The following is a 20,715-nucleotide window of genomic DNA, read 5'->3' as shown; positions in this document are numbered from 1 at the left end:
TGTAATCGCAGTGCACCCTGTCGAAGGCTTTTTCAGCATCAATCGACAAGATGCACATGGGATGTCCTCCTTTCCGCGCCCAGTCAACCAGCGAAACAGTCCTGATGACGTTGTCCTTGGCCTCTCTTCCTGGAACAAAACCTACCTGGTCCTGGTCAATCACTGAAGGGAGGAGGGCCTTTAATCTATTTGAAATTAATTTAGCATAGAGTTTGATATCTGAGTTAATAAGTGAGATTGGCCTGTAAGCTACTGGATAGAGTCGGATCTTTACCCAGTTTTAAGATAATTGTTATGTGTGCCATCAGTTCCTGCAGGAGTAAAGGACAGCCAGAGGAGATAGAATTCACTACTGAGAGGAGAAGGGGGCTCAATTCCTCCATCAAGAGTTTGTATATACCTATGCTAAACCCATCAGGGCCCGGGCTTTTGCCCGGATTAGCATCCTTGATCGCCTCCACCACCTCTTCAAGCGAGAAGTCTCTCTCCAGTTCTGATAGCGTATGTTCAGGAATTTCTGGAAGCTTGTGCTGTGATAAGTATGTGTGTATGTGTGCTATCTTAAATTGTCGCTGGGAGGAGGTGAGGTCATCAAAGTGGCCTTTCAGGTTATACAGAGACTCATAATAGTTTCTGAAACTAGCAGTGATGTCATGGTCATTATGAACCATTTTCCCCGAGGGGTCTAGTACGCTGGGTATATACGTATGTGCTAAAGTTCCGAGGATGTAAGGCTCTCGATAGTAACCTCCCACTTTTGTCACCCATCCTATAAAAACGGCCTCTGATTCGTTCCCGGAAATTCCGCGATTTTTGATCTATTAAGGCTAGCAGTTTGTGTTGGGTATTAGAGAGTTGGGCATATACTGTACCTGAAGCAGCAAGTTTTGTTTGTGTTGGCTCTCTAAGGAGGATATTTTTGATATGAGATTTTTAATCTCCTCAGTCCTCTCTCATTTAAGACGTGTTCCTTGAGAGATCAAAACCCCCCCTCAGAGTGCACTTCAAGGCCTCCCACCTGATAGGAGGGGCCGTGGTATCATTTTCATGGTCCGAGACAAAATTTCTTATGGTATTTTTAATGTCTGCCAGACAAATCGGGTCCTGAAGCAGGTTTTCGTTCAGGCGCCAAGTAAATCCCGGTCTCTGACAGGGGCCCATTTGTAAGGAGAGGTAAATAGGAGCATGGTCAGACCACAGAGCCGACCCCACCTCTGCCTCAACCTGGTGGTCCAGTAAGGAGTGAGATATTAGGAAGAGATCTATTTTACTATATAGTGTATGGACTGGGGAGAAAAACGTGTACTCCCTGTCATCTGGGTGTAGTACCCTCCAGGCGTCAACCAATCTCAGATCTTGCATAAGTCTCCGAAGCCTCTTAATGTTCGAAATAGGATAAGAAGTGTTACCTGATGAGACATCAATTAAAAGGATTAAGGGGAAGTCACCGCCCAGTATTATAGGAGAGGAGCCCGCAAATCCCTCAAGCTGATGCATGCAATCTGCATAGAATCTTCCTTGTCCCTGGTTTGGGCTGTAGATATTTGCTACCACGAAAGTCTGAGAGGCTCATGATATCTGTAAGAAAATAAAACGCCCCTGAGGTTCTATGAGAGAGGAGAGTATGTCAGGGTTAAAGGATCTATGGAATGCGATTGAAACTCCTTTAAACTTGGATGATGGATTAGAGCTATGAAACCAGGTGGGGTAAAAGCCATTTGTCATTTTTGGGATGGAGTCAGTAAGAAAATGTGTTTCCTGAAGGAGCAGAACAGATATTCCTTGTTTGTGGCAAGAATAATTGATCTGTCTCCTTTTTTTGGGAACGTTAAATCCCTTAACGTTAAGGGAGCAGAATTTGACCTTATCCAATAGGGTATACATATAAGGCCGGCACGAAATACGAGGTGAGCAGCCATCCCAAGTAGGAAATGAGGGAGTAGACAGGGGTGAGGGAGAGAAGAAAAAGGAGAGGGAGAAGTTAGAGAAGCAGTAGTAGGGTATAGAGGCCCTACTTGTCATCAGTGCAAGATATAAGCAGAACCAGCCGCCTGTAGCACTAGAGGGGAGGAGAAACCAAATAACCAAGTTGGCCTCCCCCACCCGTCCCAAACCGAACTTTTTATACTTTAGGTGCAAATTCAACAGAGTGGTAATAATAAAATAATAACGCAATATTTGCAAAGATAGCTTGTCTTAAGACGGTGTACACTAAGTAATACATAACATAAGCATGGGTACAAATATAGAGATACCCAGAAAAGGTAAAAAAGAGAAAAAACTCTCTGGAACAACCAACTGCAAAACTTCATAATGTTTAAACACTATGGGCTAGTAAATGAAGGGTACAGGTCCAACTCTTGAAGTCAAAGAACTAAGTATAAACAGCAGTTAATCAGATGTGTGTGAGCTTCTACCGCCAGGTGGTTTAGCAGATCTCACAAAACACAGCTGAGCATCAGTTCTGAGAATAAAGAACTTCTGCTGCTTCAGGGGGTCTCCACTTGCGCTCGAGGGCTTCCACTTGATCTAGGTCAGCGGACCGTAAGCCATCCAGGCGGGCCCACTGGTAGCTGAGGAGATTTGGGCCACTCAGGGAGAGTAATCAAGGGAAGATCAAAGGTGCTCAGGAAGGGGGCTAGGTCGCCCAGGCCCCGAAATGAGGACGTCTTCCCATCTTTGTTGGCGGTCAGAGAAAAGGGGTAACCCCAGCGATAGGGTATGTCCCTTTCCTTCAGACAGGACAGGAGAGGTCTGAGGGCCTTTCTGAGCTGGAGAGTGCACCTTGCCAGGTCAGGGAGCAATATGACTTGAGAGTCCATGAAGTGGAAGGGGCCCTTCCCCCTGGCCACCGCCATGATCCTCTCCTTTTCTTTAAAGAAATGCACCCTGCAAATGACATCTCTAGAGCGCACATCAAAGGCAGGTCGCGGTCCCAGTGCTCTGTGGATTCTGTCCAGCTCAATGGGAGTGGGTTCTGAGCTCCCTAGAACCTGGGAGAACAGCTTCTGAGCCGCCTGATCCAGGTCACGGGGAGGAATTTTCTCTGACAGGCCCCGGATACGGATGTTGTTGCGCCTGTTTCGGTTTTCAATATCCTCCATTCCTGCTGCCACCTCCTCCAATCTATCTGAATTACTTAGAATAACCTCTCTGTGTGCCTGTAACTCCTTTTGCATATCGCTTTGTGAGGACTCCACTTCCTCAATCCTGGAGGTGAACTCCATTTTCAGGGTATGGATCTCTTTTTTTATATGAGCGCTCCAGCCTCGCTATGTATCCCTCTAAATAATCTCTGGTGGGCAGTGTGTGCAGGAGCTTACTCATTTCTGCTGAGGTTAAGTCTCTGCCGCCTCCGGATTTATGCCCAGGTTTCCGGTGCTCACTGGTGGTTTCCTCTGGAGCCTGCATCTCCTCTTGAGAAGCGCGTCCTGCTGCAGCGGTCGGTGCCATCTTGCCTCTCGCGTGTCTGGGCGGCAGGGGAGCTTCAGCGTTCAGGAAGCGCTCCATAGGTGGCTGGATTTTCACAGTGGCGGTACCGGGTCCGGAGGACTTCCTGGTTCTGCCCATGGGATGGTATCACAGCTCTGGGTGCAGTAAGTCGGTCTTTGGGACGGGGATGAGGGAGAGCCCGTTCACCATGCGTCTCACTCAAGTCATCGGCAAGCTCCGCCTCCTTTGGATCAGCCTGTAATTTGATTTTCCACTTTGATCTTGAGTATAATTCCAAATCCAGACCTCCATGGGATACTAATTTTGATTTACATTAATCATGTTTATGTTTTATTCTCATCGCAGTCTACTATGTAATGAATAAAGATTTACAACTGGAATATATGTCATTCATTGAGATCTAGGATGTGGTATTTTAGTGTTCCCTTTATTTTTTGAGCAGTGTATTAAATGTAAAATTTAATAAGTATGTGTCTTGCTGCTCTCAATGTACTCACAACCTCAAAGAGGAAAAGTAAAACCTTAATTAACCTCTTGACGAGGGATTGTGGGAAATATGTTGATTTGCCTTACATAATTCAGGGTTCAGATCATACACATGACACAGATATAAAGATGGCCGCCATTTCCTGTTATCCACACCTTGCTTGGAATGCAAGGAATGTCCAGATGAAAGAAGACCACCATATAAGGGAAGACAGACCAAACCATCAGCATGGATGCACCAGATGACGTCCCTCCCATCATCATGGTTTCATCCACTGAAGTCAGACGCACCCATCAACAGCAACACGGATCTCCCCATTGGCTAGCTCATGAACTGTCCCACTAAATGTGCATATCTGAACTTGTGTACGCCCCTAGCCTATATCAAGAGGACGCATGCTCTTCTCTGTCTGTTTGGTGCCATTTTCTACTGTGACCAAGAAGAGACTTCATATCCGACTGTGTCTGGGATGAATTCTTTTATGCATGCACTTGGTATATACCAATTCGGCCGGGCAGTAGGCAACTAGTGATCTCAGGTTAAGAGTTCACCTTAACATTATTGGTGCCCAACGTGGAGCCAATAGACGGAGACACCTGAAATCCTGATGAACCGGCAACTGGAATGGCATGATGTGCTGGACACCCCAGGAAACTGATCACTTCCTAACGAGAGTATGGTAAGTCTGCTGATTTTTCATAATCTGTAGTCTTCCCGTGGTCTCGGTGGGGTGTGTGGCACTGATTGCCTGACTGTGTCCGGTTTGTTGGGGTATCTGTTGACGGGCAGACGGGTCTCACGGCTATTGGCCATATTAATCTCGGAAGAACCGTCACATATTCAGTTGCCTGCTGCCTGTTGTGTATTTGTGAAGAGAGCATGTGGGTTTATGAGTTCTGTTAGTTGTCGCCTGTGATATGGTTTGTGGTTCTAGTGGTGACTTAAGTAGTTAATACGGTTTGGTACAAGACCTAGAGATATAGGGCAGGTTTCAATTGGTCAGGTTAGGCACGTGTTTTTCACGGGCTCTCAAATTTGTTGATATGGTAAAGGATATTGTCTGTGGTATAGTATACGGTTGTCGCCTGTGGTACAGTTTATGGCTCTGTGAGGAAATACGTGGGACTGCTGGTACGTGGTAATCTTGGGGCCTAGTGCAGTGTAGCGTGGAATGGCTGGTACGGATACCATTGGGGCATAGCGTTTAAGTTGCGCATTGTGGCTGGTACGTGGTAGTCTTGGGGCCTAACGCTGGACGTGAAATGGCTGGTACGGATACCATTGGGGCTTAGCGCAAGCTTGGGTGATATAATTGGTATGAGGTGTCTTGGGGTCTAGAAAAAGCGCTGAACGTGAATCGGCTGGTACGGGCACCTTGTAGCCAGGGGTGACACCATTGGTGTCTTTATGAATTACGGACCATGTAGAAACTGGGCAGGGACACCGTGACGAGGCGCCTGCTGCAGACTTTACAAAACTTTACTTAGTGTTCAAGTTGTGTGTCAGTTGTGAGTCATCTACTCCTGTGTTTGTTTGTTGGTTTTGTTGGTGTTGTTTATCTTGAGAGAAAGATGGAAAAATTGATGAAGCGGTGTCTAGTTGTGCCGGAAAGATCCGGATGAGTGGACTGTGTTGAGATGTGGGGACTCTAGGCTGCAATCCTGTGATAAACCATGTGCTAGTCATGGAGGCAGACATTTTAGGTAAGATTTTAAAATGGTGGACAAAGCACATGGCTGAGGCATGATTGAGACAAAGAAAACAAAGTGAGTCAGGGGTTTGTGTGAAGAAGACCATGTGCTCTGTAAATGTTTGAGCAATGGATTGGATGGAGTACTATATACTTAGACCGAAAAATAAGTGTTTTTATCCATAATTAGACTTAGATCTAGGACAGATGTGTGTGTGTATAAATATATATATGTATAAGTACAGACTATTAAAAAGAGGGGAGAAAGAGTTTGAGCAGATGTGAGGTCAGTTTTCCCTTTTCTCTGCCACATGTTCCCACAGATTTTAAAATGGTGGATGAAGGACATGGCTGAATGGAGTAGTACATACTTAGACAGAAAAAATAGTGTTTTTAACTGTAGTTGGACCAGGACTGTGGATATGTAAATCTGTGTGTATATGTATAGAGTATGGAATATAGGCAGGAAGGATAACTGGTTAAACTTGTAAGTTTAGCAGAAGTAAAATCAGTTTCTCCCTTCCCCCTCTCATGTGGTTCAACCGCCCTTACACAAAGAAGCCATGTGCTATTCTGGCAGTGGCCATTTTGTTAGTAAATCTGTATGGAGCCCTCCAGTGGAGCTGACAAAACTGCTCTCACTGAATAACCTATGAAGTGTTAGTAAATGTTTATAGCACTAAAAGATGGAACATTGAATGATTGGGTAGTTATGGAAGACACTTAATATAGATCCAGTGTGCAGGTTGGATTGAGTCGGGACAGTCACAAGGAGGAATATCTTATTTAGTAAGCAATAACATAAGAGAAAAACCTTAAAATAACGTACCTTTGCGGCAGATGTCATGATAAATAATACATATTCCAATTATGAATGTGGCGAATAATCCTGAGAGTTGAATGTTTTAAAAATAATTAAATAAATAAATAAATATATCCATGGGAAAAGAGGTCGTAATGTTGAGTTGTCTTGCAGAAAGGAAAAAAAAATAAAACTAAATAAATAAATAATAATAAAAAAAAAAAAAAAAATCCAACAGAAGGAGGGAAATTGATTTCACTTGTGTCCAGGGAAATGAACAGTGTGTTTCTGGCTTTTGGGGGAAGGAACAACTTTTAGAGATAAAAAAAAAACCTGTAGTGCAGGCTTATTATCTCACCTTCAATCTATTGTGAGAGCAGCCCAAGAGAAAAAAAAAAAAAAAAAAAGGGAGCTTTCTGCATTTAATTCATTGCAATTTATATTGGAAAAAGGTCATTGACAATAGTTTTATTTTACTAATTTTATCCCAAAGAAATAAAAGTTAACTGTGGACATGTTTAGATTCATTGATAGCTTTTCAAGCATAGAAGTCTGTTAGATAATTTTTCTATGGCAAATCAACATTTTGTTTTCCCACATGGCCAGTTTATTTGTTCTAGATTCTTTTATCCCTTCAAGTTATAGGACAGTATCACAGAGATGCTGATAATCTCCTCAATGTTTCAAATATGAACGCCCCTACGTCCAATATCCAGAGGTTGTGCTACGTTATTATTATAGTTATTAATAATAATAATAATAATAATAATAATAATAATAATAATCATTTATTAATAATTACAATAATTTGATTTAAGGAATGTGGATGATTTATGGAATTCGGTGTTTTATACTTAATGTATTGAATAATCTGCTTTCTTTTTATAGAAAGAATGATTGCAGTGCAGATTTCTGTGGTCCAAGCAAAGGTTATAAAAGCCATTGAAAGGGTTTTCCATTATTAAATTACAGATAAAAACAATATTTCTGCTGTTCCTGATTAGGTACAATCTATACAATGTGACTTTCATGCCTGAATGTAGAGCTCCGGGGCCACACACTTTTTGAATCTAATTATGTTTTGGATAATAGATTCAAAAAGGGGGGAAAGATGATGTGGAAAATCACACGTATTATTTAAGGTTTTAATTTGTTCATCGATTGAGTTTTTCTATTAAGTTGTCTTTATATTTTTATCTGTAAGGAGGATACAGCAGACAGACATATATCTCATGATTGCTCTGATGTAACAAGAATTGTCAGGTTTTGAACATGTCTCAGATGAGCCCATTGCTAATGCAGATTTTGAGTTTTTCCGTAGATGGATCCAGATACCAAGATGCTGGTTGATTCTACACTAGATATGCTGAGGTTACGCAACATGAGGTATTAAAAATCAAACCACTCCTCTCTCATCAGAATAGGAGAACGAGATGAAGATTTGCGATCACTGTGGTTTGTAGAGCGGAGGGGGGTAAGATAGGAAAATGTGGAGTGTGACGTCATAAAGCTATAAAGACCGTAGAGAGTGTATATGAGCCCAGGTGGAGGCGCTCTCCTGTTATCAAAAGAGCCGGTGACTGATGGAGCAGGTAACAAAGAAGCAGTGAATGGGCCTAGAGTTGAGAGTCCTTATACAAAGCAGACCAGTACCTCGGTGGCTCCTGTCACGTCGTCCGTGACATTGGTCACCCCTTGTGTTCTTAAATCCTTACAGGAACAAGCGATTCAGCAAGGAACGGCGTGTGAGACGCAGGGAGCCAGTGACTGAGGAAGGTCTGTGGATAAAGGGCGGTAAGCTTTCTCTGCCATGAGAGCTCTACTCAATAATGGCCCAGGTAACCCATGTGACAAAGGTGTTGGGATGGACAAGATCTGGGCGGCACCACTGCTCAGTACCCAGGTGGCCAGACACCTACAGTCTTGTAAGACGTGTGCCTATTAAGGTAGAAAAACTGTAAAGACCTCGTAGAAACACCCCCCTCATCCGCTCTACTGCTCCGGTGATTGCAGATTAGTCATATACATCTACCATGAGTAGGTTTATATGAGTTTTGTGCGTGTTGAGTGAATTTCTTTTCAGGCCTGCTCTGAAACATATCCAGTGTGGAAAGCGTTACTGCTGAAAAACTCATGGTGCTGGTGGTATGTAAAGATGGAGTTCCTAAAAAGCGGTAAAAGAACATATTCTATAGCAGAGGTCACTATAGAGATCAGTACCTGATGAACCCATCTACCACTGCGAAGAAGGGAGAAACGCGTTGGGATTCTTTCATGCTAAGTGTCTGACAAATATGCATTTATTTTATTAGCCTGAGTGTGAATTGGACAGTGGAGGGTCTGTGATTGGACGAGATCTCCTCATGACTTTACCTGGCCTTATTATTATTGTATTTATACAGTGGGTACATGTTATACATGTGAGATATTTAATTTCTTTTAGGGTTTGGTCCTTGAATTTGCTGTATCGTATTGATTTAAGCTACCAAACAGCTATGTAAATACAGAGTGTGAATATTTAATCTTTGGGAATGAATTGGATATATATACTTGCATATTGACGCCTCTTTATCCCCGGTATCTCACGGTTTCTATATTTCCTCACTGACATTAGCAGCACGTATTAGCTTAGCAGTGGGAGGGTGAGCCGTCGGTGAGCGGGGGCACCAATTCGCCTTATAGGGTGCCGACCTCCGCTGCGAGGTAGGGAGAGTTTAGGGCTATTGCCCCAATCCCTGCCCCCTCCTGTATTGGAATATCTAATTGTGTCTATAGTCACATGGGTGTATGTTTGCAATTTTAATGATTATAACATAAACATGTAACGATCCACAAGATAATGGTGAATGCTGCAAATCATGTAACAAATGTTCGTTTTCCTTAATAATTCGATCTTTATATAAGGTATTTTTGGTTTAGTACCTAGAACGTGATTATATTTCTCACAGATACTGCAGATACAGTGTGATATCCTGACCAGTGATGTACGAGCTGTATACAACTGCCTATATAGTGTGTTAAATATGTGTATCCTCCAATTACAGATCCTAAATCAGTGTCAGGAGCACGTGGTCTCCAGCCAGGAGACTGGGTGATCCTAAAAAGACAAGTCAGAATGAGCCATGAGTCAGAATCAGATGGGCTGATCCAGCTTATCCCAACCACAGCAACTTCCATGAAACTTGAGGGAAAACCCATCTGGAGACAACAACCACTGTAAAGAGTCCATTGTACCAGCAGTATGAGGGTCACAACACACATAGTGCTGGATTATCTCACATAGAACCTTATGGAGAATTTCTAGATTGGGGATGAAACATGGGAAATAACCATGATAAGGGAACAATGGGTACAGGAACATTACACAAATAAGGGCTCATGGTGGGAAAGACATTATCTGACCTGAACCAATCAATTATTTTAAGGGTTTAAGTGACTTTTTAAGGATAACATACACTTGTAGGTAACTGGTATTGTTTTATTTGTTGGTATTTGAAGCCGTAAAAGTGCTACTCTGTGTTACTGAAGGTAATCGGATCCATGTGTAAGGGAAATCTTGTTAAAGGCCTCCTGGTGGTAGATTATAGACCCGAGACAAGAAGAGATCCATTAGTGTTGTGATACAATCAGGTGTATTCGGGTAGAAAAGTCTCGAAGACGCGGACAGCACTCAGATGTTGACTGAGATTCAGTCTTTCAGAAACAGTAACGCTAAAAGCTGCAGCATAACCGTAAGAAGCTTATTCTTACAATTGCCTTACTCTTTCTTATCGATTAATCTCAAAATCTTCGGTATTAAATAGTCTGTTCTAAGGACTGGTTCGTTACCTGTGCCTCTGTGAACTGTGTGTGCGGGATGTGATCAACTCTCTGATTAGCAGTCTGTACCAGCGGGGGCAAAGGCTTAGCATTGCTTGTATAGCGGATAAAAAAATGAAAAAGTTGCAGTTAAAGCATTAGAGCTGATGTGTTAGAGGACCACGGTAGGGTCAGAAGGTTAATAAAGTATTTAGGGGGGACTGTTGAGGAGAGCCATAAACTGAAATACTTAATTAACCTCTTGACGGGGGATTGTGGGAAATATGTTGATTTGCCTTACATAATTCAGGGTTCAGATCATACACATGACACAGATATAAAGATGGCCGCCATTTCCTGTTATCCACACCTTGCTTGGAATGCAAGGAATGTCCAGATGAAAGAAGACCACCATATAAGGGAAGACAGACCAAACCATCAGCATGGATGCACCAGATGACGTCCCTCCCATCATCATGGATTCATCCACTGAAGTCAGACGCACCCATCAACAGCAACACGGATCTCCCCATTGGCTAGCTCATGAACTGTTCCACTAAATGTGCATATCTGAACTTGTGTACGCCCCTAGCCTATATCAAGAGGACGCATGCTCTTCTCTGTCTGTTTGGTGCCATTTTCTACTGTGACCAAGAAGAGACTTCATATCCGACTGTGTCTGGTGTGAATTCTTTTATGCATGCACTTGGTATATACCAATTCGGCCGGGCAGTAGGCAACTAGTGATCTCAGGTTAAGAGTTCACCTTAACAGTCCCATCAGATGTTCCCGCAAATAAGGAATGCATCATACATGTATATAGCAATTTGCAATATGAACTTATTTATTACTGTAATGTAGATAATTGAAAGACGTTTGTACAGACGAATTGTGGATTGAAAAAACATTAATGAATGGCAAATGGCTGAGATTGAAAGTCAAAGGAAGCGAGAGGAAGATATTTTGAGGGCGTTTTTTTGTGGATGGAGGGGGTTGCAGTACATTTGTCCATATATTGTATACAGTCATGGATGACAGTGTTGGCACCCTTTAAATTTCTCCAGAAAATGAGGTATTTCTCACAGAATATTACAGCAATTAGAGATGTTTTGTTATTTACATGTTTATTTAATTTGAGTGCATTGGAACTAAAAAAAAAAGGCAAATTGGACAGAATTTCACACTAAACCGGACAAAATTGTTGGAACCTTACCAAAATTATGGTTAAACAAGTTTGTTTCCAGCGTGTGATGTTCGTTCAAACTCATTTGTAGCATTTAACAGGTGTGGGCAATATGAAAATCACACCTGAAACCAGATAAAAAGAGTAGAAGGGAACACTCAATCTTTGCGTTGTGTGTCTGTGTGCACCACTGTAAGCATGGAGAACAGAAAGAAAAGAGAACAGTCTGAGGACTTGAGATCCAGAATGGTTTAAAAATATCAACTATCTCAAGTCCATCTCCAGAGATCTTGATGTTCCTTTGTTCATGGTGTGCAACATAATCAAGAAGTTTACAATCCATGGCACTGTAGCTAATCTCCCTAGACGTGGACAGCAGATAAAATTTGATAAAAAGTTGCAACGCATGATAATCAGACTGGTGGAAAACCAACCTTAATCAAGTTCCAAAGAAACTCAAGCTGTCCTGCAGACTCAGAGTGCATCAGTATGAACTATCCATCGACATTTGAATTAAATGAAACGCTATGGCAAGGGAACCAGGAGGACCCCACTGCTGACACAGAGACTTAAAAAAGATAGACTGCAGTTTGCCAAAATGTATGATAGTGAGCCAAAATCCTTCTGCAAAAGTGTTTTGTGATACCAAGATAGACCTTGATGAGACCAAGATAGAGCTTTTTGGTAGAGCACATCATTCTACCTACAGTCAAAATGGTAGAGTTTCAAAGATGTTCTAGGGTTGTTTTGCTGTCTATGACACTTGGTGCCTTGATTGTGTGCAAGGGATCATGAAATATGAAGATTGACAAAGGATTTGGGGTCGCAACGTAGTGCCCAGTGTCAGAAAGCTGGGTTTGTGTCCTAGATAATGGAGTCTACCAGTAGGACAATTACCCAAACAAACTTCAAGAAACATCCAGAAATGTATGTAAACAAAGCCCTGGAGAGTTCTGAAGTTTCCAGCAATGAGTCATCGAAACCAATTGAACACCTGTACAGAGATCTTAAAATTGCTGTTGGGAGAAGATGCCCTTCAAATTTGAGAGACCTGGAGCAGCTTGCAAAAGATGAGTGGTCAAAAATTCCAGTTGAGAGGTATAAGAAGTTTTATGATGGTTATAGGAAGCAATCGATTGCAGTTATTTATTTAAAAGGTTGTGCAAAAAAATTTAAGTTGAGGGTGACAAAATTTTTGTCGGACCTATTTTTGGAGGGTTGTGTGAAAATATGTCCAATTTGCCTTGTTTCTGTTTTTTTTTGTGTTTGAATACACACAAAAGAAATAAAGAGGTTTACAACAATACATGTATTGCAATAATTCTCTGTAAGAAATACCGTATTTTTCGCTTTATAAGACGCACCGGATTATAAGACGCACCCCAACTTTAGAGAGAAAAAAGGTAAAAAAAATAAAAATGGGGTCCGGCTTAAACTCCGATGTTGTCTTACCGGAGGGGGGCAGCAGTGGTGGTGAAGCGGGTCACAGGAGGCAGGCACGCAGGTACAGGCACCCGGCTGCCGCCCGCACACAGTTACCCAGCTGCCGCCCGCACACAGGTACCCGGCTGCCACCGCACGCAGCCACAAGCCCTCTGCCGCCTGAACGCACCAGATCGCTGCACAGACAGGCCCCCCTGGTAAAGCTATATTCGGATTTTAAGACGCACCCCTCATTTTCCTCCCAAATTTTTGGGAGGAAAAGTGCGTCTTATAATCCGAAAAATACGGTACCTCATTTTCTGGAACAATTTCAAGGGTGTCAACACTTTTGGCCATGACAGTATATAACTGTGAAATATTCAATGCACATGGAATATTGCTTTTTATTTGCTATTTGGATAACAGATGTCTGAAAGTAAGTACATTTATTTTTCATTCTCATAAATTTTAAATTAATTTCCCTTGGTCATTTACTTACCTATACTTTTAACTGTCTTTGTAATTTAAATATATTGCTTCTCCCCATGAGTTTTTTTTTCCTGGTCAACAAAATAGGATCTTAAAGTAAAATCTGTCCCTTTCCAGCTATGATAATGGCGTGCCCAGTGTGCGATTTTTCATGTTCAAGAAGATGCCATTTGTGAGTAAAACATTTTCCACATTCTGAGCATAAATATGGCTTCTCCCCTGTGTGAGTTCTCTGATGTGAAGCAAGATGTGATTTATTTGAAAAACATTTCCCACATTCTGAACATGAAAATGGCTTCTCCCCTTTGTGAAGTTTCTGATGTCTAACAACATTTGATTTGTCTGTAAAACATTTCCCACATTCTGAACAAGAATATGGCTTCTCCCCTGAGTGGGTTCTCTGATGTGTAACAAGATAAGATTTCTTTACAAAACATTTCCCACATTCTGAACAAGAATATGGCTTGTCCCCTGAGTGAGTTCTCTGATGTGTAACAAGATATGATTTCTTTACATAACTTTTCCCACATTCTGAACATGAATATGGCTTCTCCCCTGTCTGAATTCTATGATGTTCAGATGATAGATCTCTGCTGTAAAGGGATGATGGTAAATCTGGAACAATGGCATTCACTTCAATTGTATTTTGTGTGATATCATGGTCCTCTAATTTAAAAACAGAAGCTGTCGGCTGTCCCTCTGATCTCATGGTACAGTCATCTGCCAAGAATAAAGCCAAGTATTATTTTGAATAAAATGTCCTTAAAAATGATATATTCTTACAACATTTCTATATAAAATGTCCATAAAAATTGCAAGTTATATAGCATAATTCAGTTATTCCCTAAGAAAAAAAAAACGTTCCCAATATAACAGTAAACTTCAGCATGATGTTTGAGATAGAGAGAATTCTTTGACATGAATAAGACTTTATGACAAATTTGATATGTCGAAACGTGTTGGATGATGCTTACTCTTATATTCCATGTACCTGTCTGCAGGAAAATATGTGTTACGAGTGTGTCACAGCCTCATATGATTTTGGGGAATCTGGGATAATGAGAAGATCACAGTGTATTGTTGATCGCAGATCCGCTTTGCCCGCTCGTCATTTACTCTGAGTTGGTGCACATTTAATTCCATCCAGTTCTGAAGGGGTTAAGGTTCATTTCTAAACGGCAATAATCTAACAGGCAGTTGTAACCTCAGCTGCCGCCACCCCCTTCTGATTACAATAAATATATATACCGTATTTTTCGCTTTATAAGACGCACCCCCAAATTTGGTGAAGGAAAAGAGATTTTTTTTTTAATGTTAAATGGGGTCCATCTTATAATGCCAGTGTCCCTCTAACAAATCATATAAGGTATATGTCCCTCATAGCCCCCCAACCTAAAATTAGCCCCCTTAATCTGGATATGGCCCCCTTATATTGAATATAGCCCCCTTGTGATGGCACACGTTCCCCTGTGCTGCCTATGGCCCCCTATGGATTCCTTACCTCCTGCAGCGTTTATCTCCCTCCTGTCTCCCTCCGTGCTTCTCTTCCTTACTTCCTGGTTCTCAGTGCGGTCATGTGATCGGCACAGCAGACTGAGATCTCTGCCTGCCTGATCACAGTGGAAGCAGGGACACGGGGAGAAACGCTGCAGGGGGTAAGTAAAGCTTTTTTATTTTAGAATGAGCAGCAGCATGGGGGCCAAATCTAACAACAGGGGGGGCATGTACCATCACAGGGGCGCGCAGAGACATATAATATACACCGCTGCCCCAGCCCCTCACTGCAGTGCGATTTCAGCACCACCGGAGATGGACAGCGGCTGTGCATATTATATGAGCGGGAGCAGGAGATCAAACGCTGCCGCTGCAGCGTTCACCTGCCCCCAGCACGGCACCCCACCTCCCCTGGACCCTGCAGTGTACATATATATATACCCCCCCATCCTGGTATATATGTCCGCCATCCTGGTATACAGTGACAAGCAAAAGGGTAAAATTGTTTTGAATGTTTGATTTTCCGGCTCAATAACTCACCATCCACTACAGCTTTGCGTGAGACTATGTTAATTTTATATTCAATCATCTTGGCTATCATCTCATACATAAATTTGACTTACAACTATTTAGCATATGATTAGTTTAGTGACATGACAAGAATTAAATGCAGATGCTTGCATGTCACTGCATTTTTACTGTTTTGCTCCTAAAAATCTAAATTTTAATTTGTATTATTTTGGTAGTAGTTTGTAAATCTCCTTTGGCTTTCAACACTGCCTGAATCTGTATGGGCATGCTCTCAATCAGATTCAAGCATGTCTCAATGAAATCTGACCCCATGTCTCTTCCACACTTTCCCAATGTTGGTGCATTGTGGTCAAGTCAGTTGCGTATGTATACAGCTTTTTCCTCATCTCTACCCAGAAGCATTCGATTGGGTTCAGGTCTGGGGATTTTAGATGCCAATCCAGCATCTCTACTTCATTTTCATTGAAATATTTCTTCACCAATCTCGATGTATGCTTTGGGTTGTTATCATGCTGGAACACTATGTTGTTCTATTCATAGCCATAGTACTCGAGTGTACAAAGTAACTCATCTTGCAAGATACTCACATATAGCTCAGCATTGAGACCACCATAGATCCTGATCAACTATCAAGCACCTTAGGCTATGAAACAATCCAGATCATCAGGCTTCGTCCACCAAACTTTACAGTTCTTTCAATCTCTCGATCTGTTAGCCTCTTTTTCCTTTGTTTCTTCCAGACCCATCTACACCCATCAGAGCCTAGTCGATTACCTTTCGTCTAATTGCTCCAAATCACCGGTTCCTAATGGAGCCAACACTTGTTACAATGATATTGGAGTGAAGACTTCTTCCATGTTTTTTGGGCCTCCATTCCAGACTTGTGTAACGTGCGTTGCACGGTGCTTGCATGGATGTCTGTGAGCTCACTATTACAAAGCTACAAGTCACTTCCACTGCCATGTTTGTCGAGCCAGACCTTGTGATGAGCCGAATTGTTGAATCCAATATTTTGCCCGGACGTCCACAGCTTGGCTTTTTGAATGGGTGGACAAACTTAATTTTGTATTCTGACAACTGTCATGGCCTCACATGATGCAGTTTGGCAATTTTCTTGGTCGAGACACTGTTATTAATGAGCTGGATGTTGCAGTTTCTCTTTTCTTGGGAAATCTTCATGGCTGCTCATCAATTCAAACCAGTGATCCTACACTTGGGAATTAACCTAATGAAACATTAAACTATTATGGAATGTGAGAACAGGTTATAATTTCTAGTACAAAGGAAGAAAAAAAAGTTTTCAAACATGATACAGTAACAATTCAGTGACATGACAACAATCTACATAACTAATTGTATGCAAAATATATGCATGTCATATGTATGCAAGTCATATTTATGTATGAGATAGCCAAGAGGATTGTATATAAATTGAAGGTCGTATCATGCTCAAAAATGTAGTGGATAGTGAGATATTGATCCCAAAAGTCAAAAGTTCAAAACATTGTTACCCTTTTGCCTGTCACTGTATATGTTACCCATTCTGCTCCTACCCTGATATATATGTTAGCCATCCAGGGTCTCTGTTGGTATTTATGTCCCCATCCTAGTATATATGTCCCGCATCCTGGGCCCACCGTGGTATATATGACCCCACCCTGGTATGTATGTCCTTATCCTGGGCCCTTTCCTGGCATACACAGTCCCAATTCTGTCTCTAAGGCATTCAAATAAAAAAAAAAAAAACCACATTGTACTCACCTCCCTCCTCTCCTATGCTGTACGGCATTCTCTGTAGCCAGCCAAAGTGGCCGGCAGCTGACATCGGCGTGCATGCCGCCATGGCACATGACGTCACTGTCATGCGCCCCCTGTCATTTGCACACCAATGGTATCTGCTGGCCAGTTTGGCAGGTAGCTTGTATTGCAGTGCAGGAATTCATCAGCTCTCTCTGCTGCAAAGCATTTCAGCTGGATGTGCACCCTCGAATGCAGATCGTGCTAAAGCATGTGCTTAGATAGGTAGGCCCCCTGTAACCCCAGGCGCGGTTGTGACCGCAATCATTATGACTCTGCAGGCCAATCACACTACAATCAAATATATCATACACAGCAAACCTATAGAAAAAGAAGAAGTAGGAACCCCCCCCAGCAACATGTTATATTTCTACCAAGAATAGAAGAATACAAAAATAATAAGAAAAAAAGGGAATTTTGTTTACTTACCGTAAATTCCTTTTCTTCTAGCTCCTATTGGGAGACCCAGACAATTGGGTGTACAGCTTCTGCCTCTGGAGGCCACACAAAGTGTTACACTTTTAAAAAAAGTGTAACGCCTCCCCTCTGCCTATACACCCTCCCGTGGATCACGGGCTCCTCAGTTTTGGTGCAAAAGCAGGAAGGAGAAAACTTATAAATTGGTCTAGGGTAAATTCAATCCGAAGGATGTTCGGAGAACTGAAGACCATGAACCAAAAGAATAAATCAACATCAACAACATGTGTACACAAAAGAACAACCAGCCCGAAGGGCATAGGGGCGGGTGCTGGGTCTCCCAATAGGAGCTAGAAGAAAAGGAATTTACGGTAAGTAAACAAAATTCCCTTTTTCTTTGTCGCTCCATTGGGAGACCCAGACAATTGGGACGTCCAAGAGCAGTCCCTGGGTGGGTAAAAACAATACCTCAATAGAAAGGGCCGAAAACGGCCCCCTCTTACAGGTGGGCAACCGCCGCCTGGAGGACTCGCCTACCTAGACTGGCGTCTGCCGAAGCATAGGTATGCACTTGATAGTGCTTCGTGAAAGTGTGCAGACTAGACCACGTAGCTGCCTGACACACCTGCTGAGCCGTCGCCCGGTGCCGCAATGCCCAGGACGCACCTACGGCTCTGGTAGAATGGGCTTTCAACCCTGAAGGGAGCGGAAGCCCAGAAGTACGGTAGGCCTCGAGAATCAGTTCCTTGATCCACCGAGCCAAGGTTGACTTGGAGGCCTGAGAGCCCTTGCGCTGGCCAGCGACAAGGACAAAGAGCGCGTCTGAACGGCGCAGGGGCGCCGTGCGAGACACGTAGAGCCGGAGTGCTCTCACTAGATCCAAAGAGTGCAAATCCTTTTCACACTGGTGAATTGGATTAGGGCAAAAGGAAGGCAAGGAGATATCCTGATTTAGATGAAAAGGGGATACCACCTTAGGGAGAAATTCCGGGACAGGACGCAGAACCACCTTATCCTGGTGAAAAACCAGGAAGGGAGCTTTGCATGACAGCGCTGCAAGCTCAGACACTCTCCGAAGTGATGTGACTGCCACCAGGAAGGCCACCTTCTGAGAAAGACGGGAGAGAGAGACATCCCGCAGCGGCTCAAAAGGCGGCTTTTGAAGAGCCGTCAGGACCCTGTTAAGATCCCAAGGTTCCAACGGACGTTTGTAAGGTGGAACCATGTGGCAAACCCCCTGCAGGAACGTGCGGACCTGCGGAAGCCTGGCTAGACGCTTTTGAAAAAACACGGAGAGTGCCGAAACTTGGCCCTTGAGAGAGCTGAGGGACAAACCCTTGTCCATTCCAGATTGTAGAAATGAAAGGAATGTGGGTAAGGCAAACGGCCATGGAGGAAAACCGTAATCAGAGCACCAGGATAAGAAGATTTGCCAAGACCTGTAATAGATCTTGGCGGACGTTGGCTTCCTGGCTTGTCTCATGGTGGCAATGACATCCTGAGATAACCCTGAAGACGCTAGGAGCCAGGACTCAATGGCCACACAGTCAGGTTGAGGGCCACAGAATTCAGATGGAAAAACGGGCCTTGTGACAGCAAGTCTGGGAGGTCTGGAAGTGCCCACGGTTGACCCACCGCGAGATGCCACAGATCCGGATACCACGACCGCCTCGGCCAGTCTGGAGCGACGAGAATGGCGCAACGGCATTCGGACCGGATCTTGCGTAGTACTCTGGGCAGCATCGCCAGAGGGGGAAACACGTATGGCAGTCGAAACTGCGACCAATCCTGGACCAAGGCGTCTGCTGCCAGAGCTCTGTGATCCTGAGACCGAGCCATGAAGGCCGGGACCTTGTTGTTGTGTCGTGACGCCATGAGGTCGACGTCCGGCGTTCCCCAGCGGCGACAGATCTCTCGAAACACGTCTGGGTGAAGAGACCATTCCCCCGCGTCCATGCCCTGACGACTGAGAAAATCTGCTTCCCAGTTTTCTACGCCCGGGATGTGAACTGCGGAGATGGTGGAGCCTGTGACTTCCACCCACTGCAGAATTCGTCGGACTTCCTGGAAGGCTTGACGACTGCGAGTGCCGCCTTGGTGGTTGATGTACGCGACGGCAGTGGCGTTGTCCGACTGTATTCGGATCTGCCTGCCCTTCAGCCACCGATGGAAAGCCAATAGGGCTAGATATACTGCCCTTATCTCCAGGATATTGATCTGAAGGGACGATTCTATTGGATTCCAGGTTCCTTGAGCCCTGTGGTGGAGAAAAACCGCTCCCCAACCTGACAGGCTCGCGTCCGTGGTGACCACGGCCCAGGTTGGAGGTAGGAAGGATTTTCCCCGAGACAGAGATGTGGGTAGGAGCCACCACTGAAGTGATGTTTTGGTTGCAAGGGAAAGAGAGATGTTCTTGTCGAGGGAAGCCGAACTCTTGTCCCATTTGCGAAGAATGTCCCATTGGAGTGGCCGTAGATGGAATTGCGCGAACGGCACTGCTTCCATAGCTGCAACCATCTTCCCCAGGAAGTGCATGAGGCGCCTTAAGGGGTGTGACTGACTCCGAAGAAGTGATTGCACCCCCGCTTGCAGAGAAAGCTGTTTGTCCCGCGGTAGCTTGACTAACGCTGGCTGGGTATGAAACTCCATCCCGAGGTAAGTCAGTGATTGGGTCGGCGTCAACTTGGATTTCGGGAAATTGATGATCCACCCGAACTGCTGTGTTCGTCCCCGATGGCGAAACGCAGGAAACGTTGATGTTCGGGTGCGATCGGCACATGGAGATAAGCATCCTTGATGTCGATCGATGCTAGGAAGTCTCCTTGTGACATCGAGGCGATGACCGAGCGGAGAGATTCCATCCGAAATCGTCTGGTTCTCACATGTCTGTTGAGCAGCTTGAGGTCCAGAACGGGACGGAATGACCCGTCCTTTTTTGGCACCACGAACAAGTTGGAGTAAAAACCGCGACCACGTTCCTGAAGGGGAACGGGAATCAGAACTCCATCTATCTTTAGAGCGTCCACTGCCTGAAAAAGTGCGTCGGCCTGTGCGGGGGGTGGGGAGGTTCTGAAGAAACGAGCCGTAGGTCGAGAGCTGAACTCTATCCTGTAACCATGAGACAGAATGTCTCTCACCCATCGGTCTTGAAC

At 43.8% G+C, this 20,715-nt stretch overlaps 1 protein-coding gene across 1 annotated transcript in view; it reads right to left on the bottom strand.

Annotated features, from left to right (window-relative positions):
* Window positions 1-20,715, bottom strand: part of LOC142312908 (uncharacterized) — a 171,318-nt gene that overhangs the window by 96,091 nt on the left and 54,512 nt on the right. Inside the window, 1 exon segment of the mRNA XM_075351895.1 lies at window positions 13,423-13,917. Coding sequence (XP_075208010.1) covers window positions 13,423-13,917 — 495 coding nt within the window.

This window comes from Anomaloglossus baeobatrachus, chromosome 5 (assembly GCF_048569485.1).
Source record: "Anomaloglossus baeobatrachus isolate aAnoBae1 chromosome 5, aAnoBae1.hap1, whole genome shotgun sequence".
Taxonomy (NCBI): Eukaryota; Metazoa; Chordata; class Amphibia; order Anura; family Aromobatidae; genus Anomaloglossus; species Anomaloglossus baeobatrachus.
The sequence above is the reverse complement of the archived record's forward strand: the minus strand, read 5'-3'. Positions and strand labels throughout refer to the sequence as shown.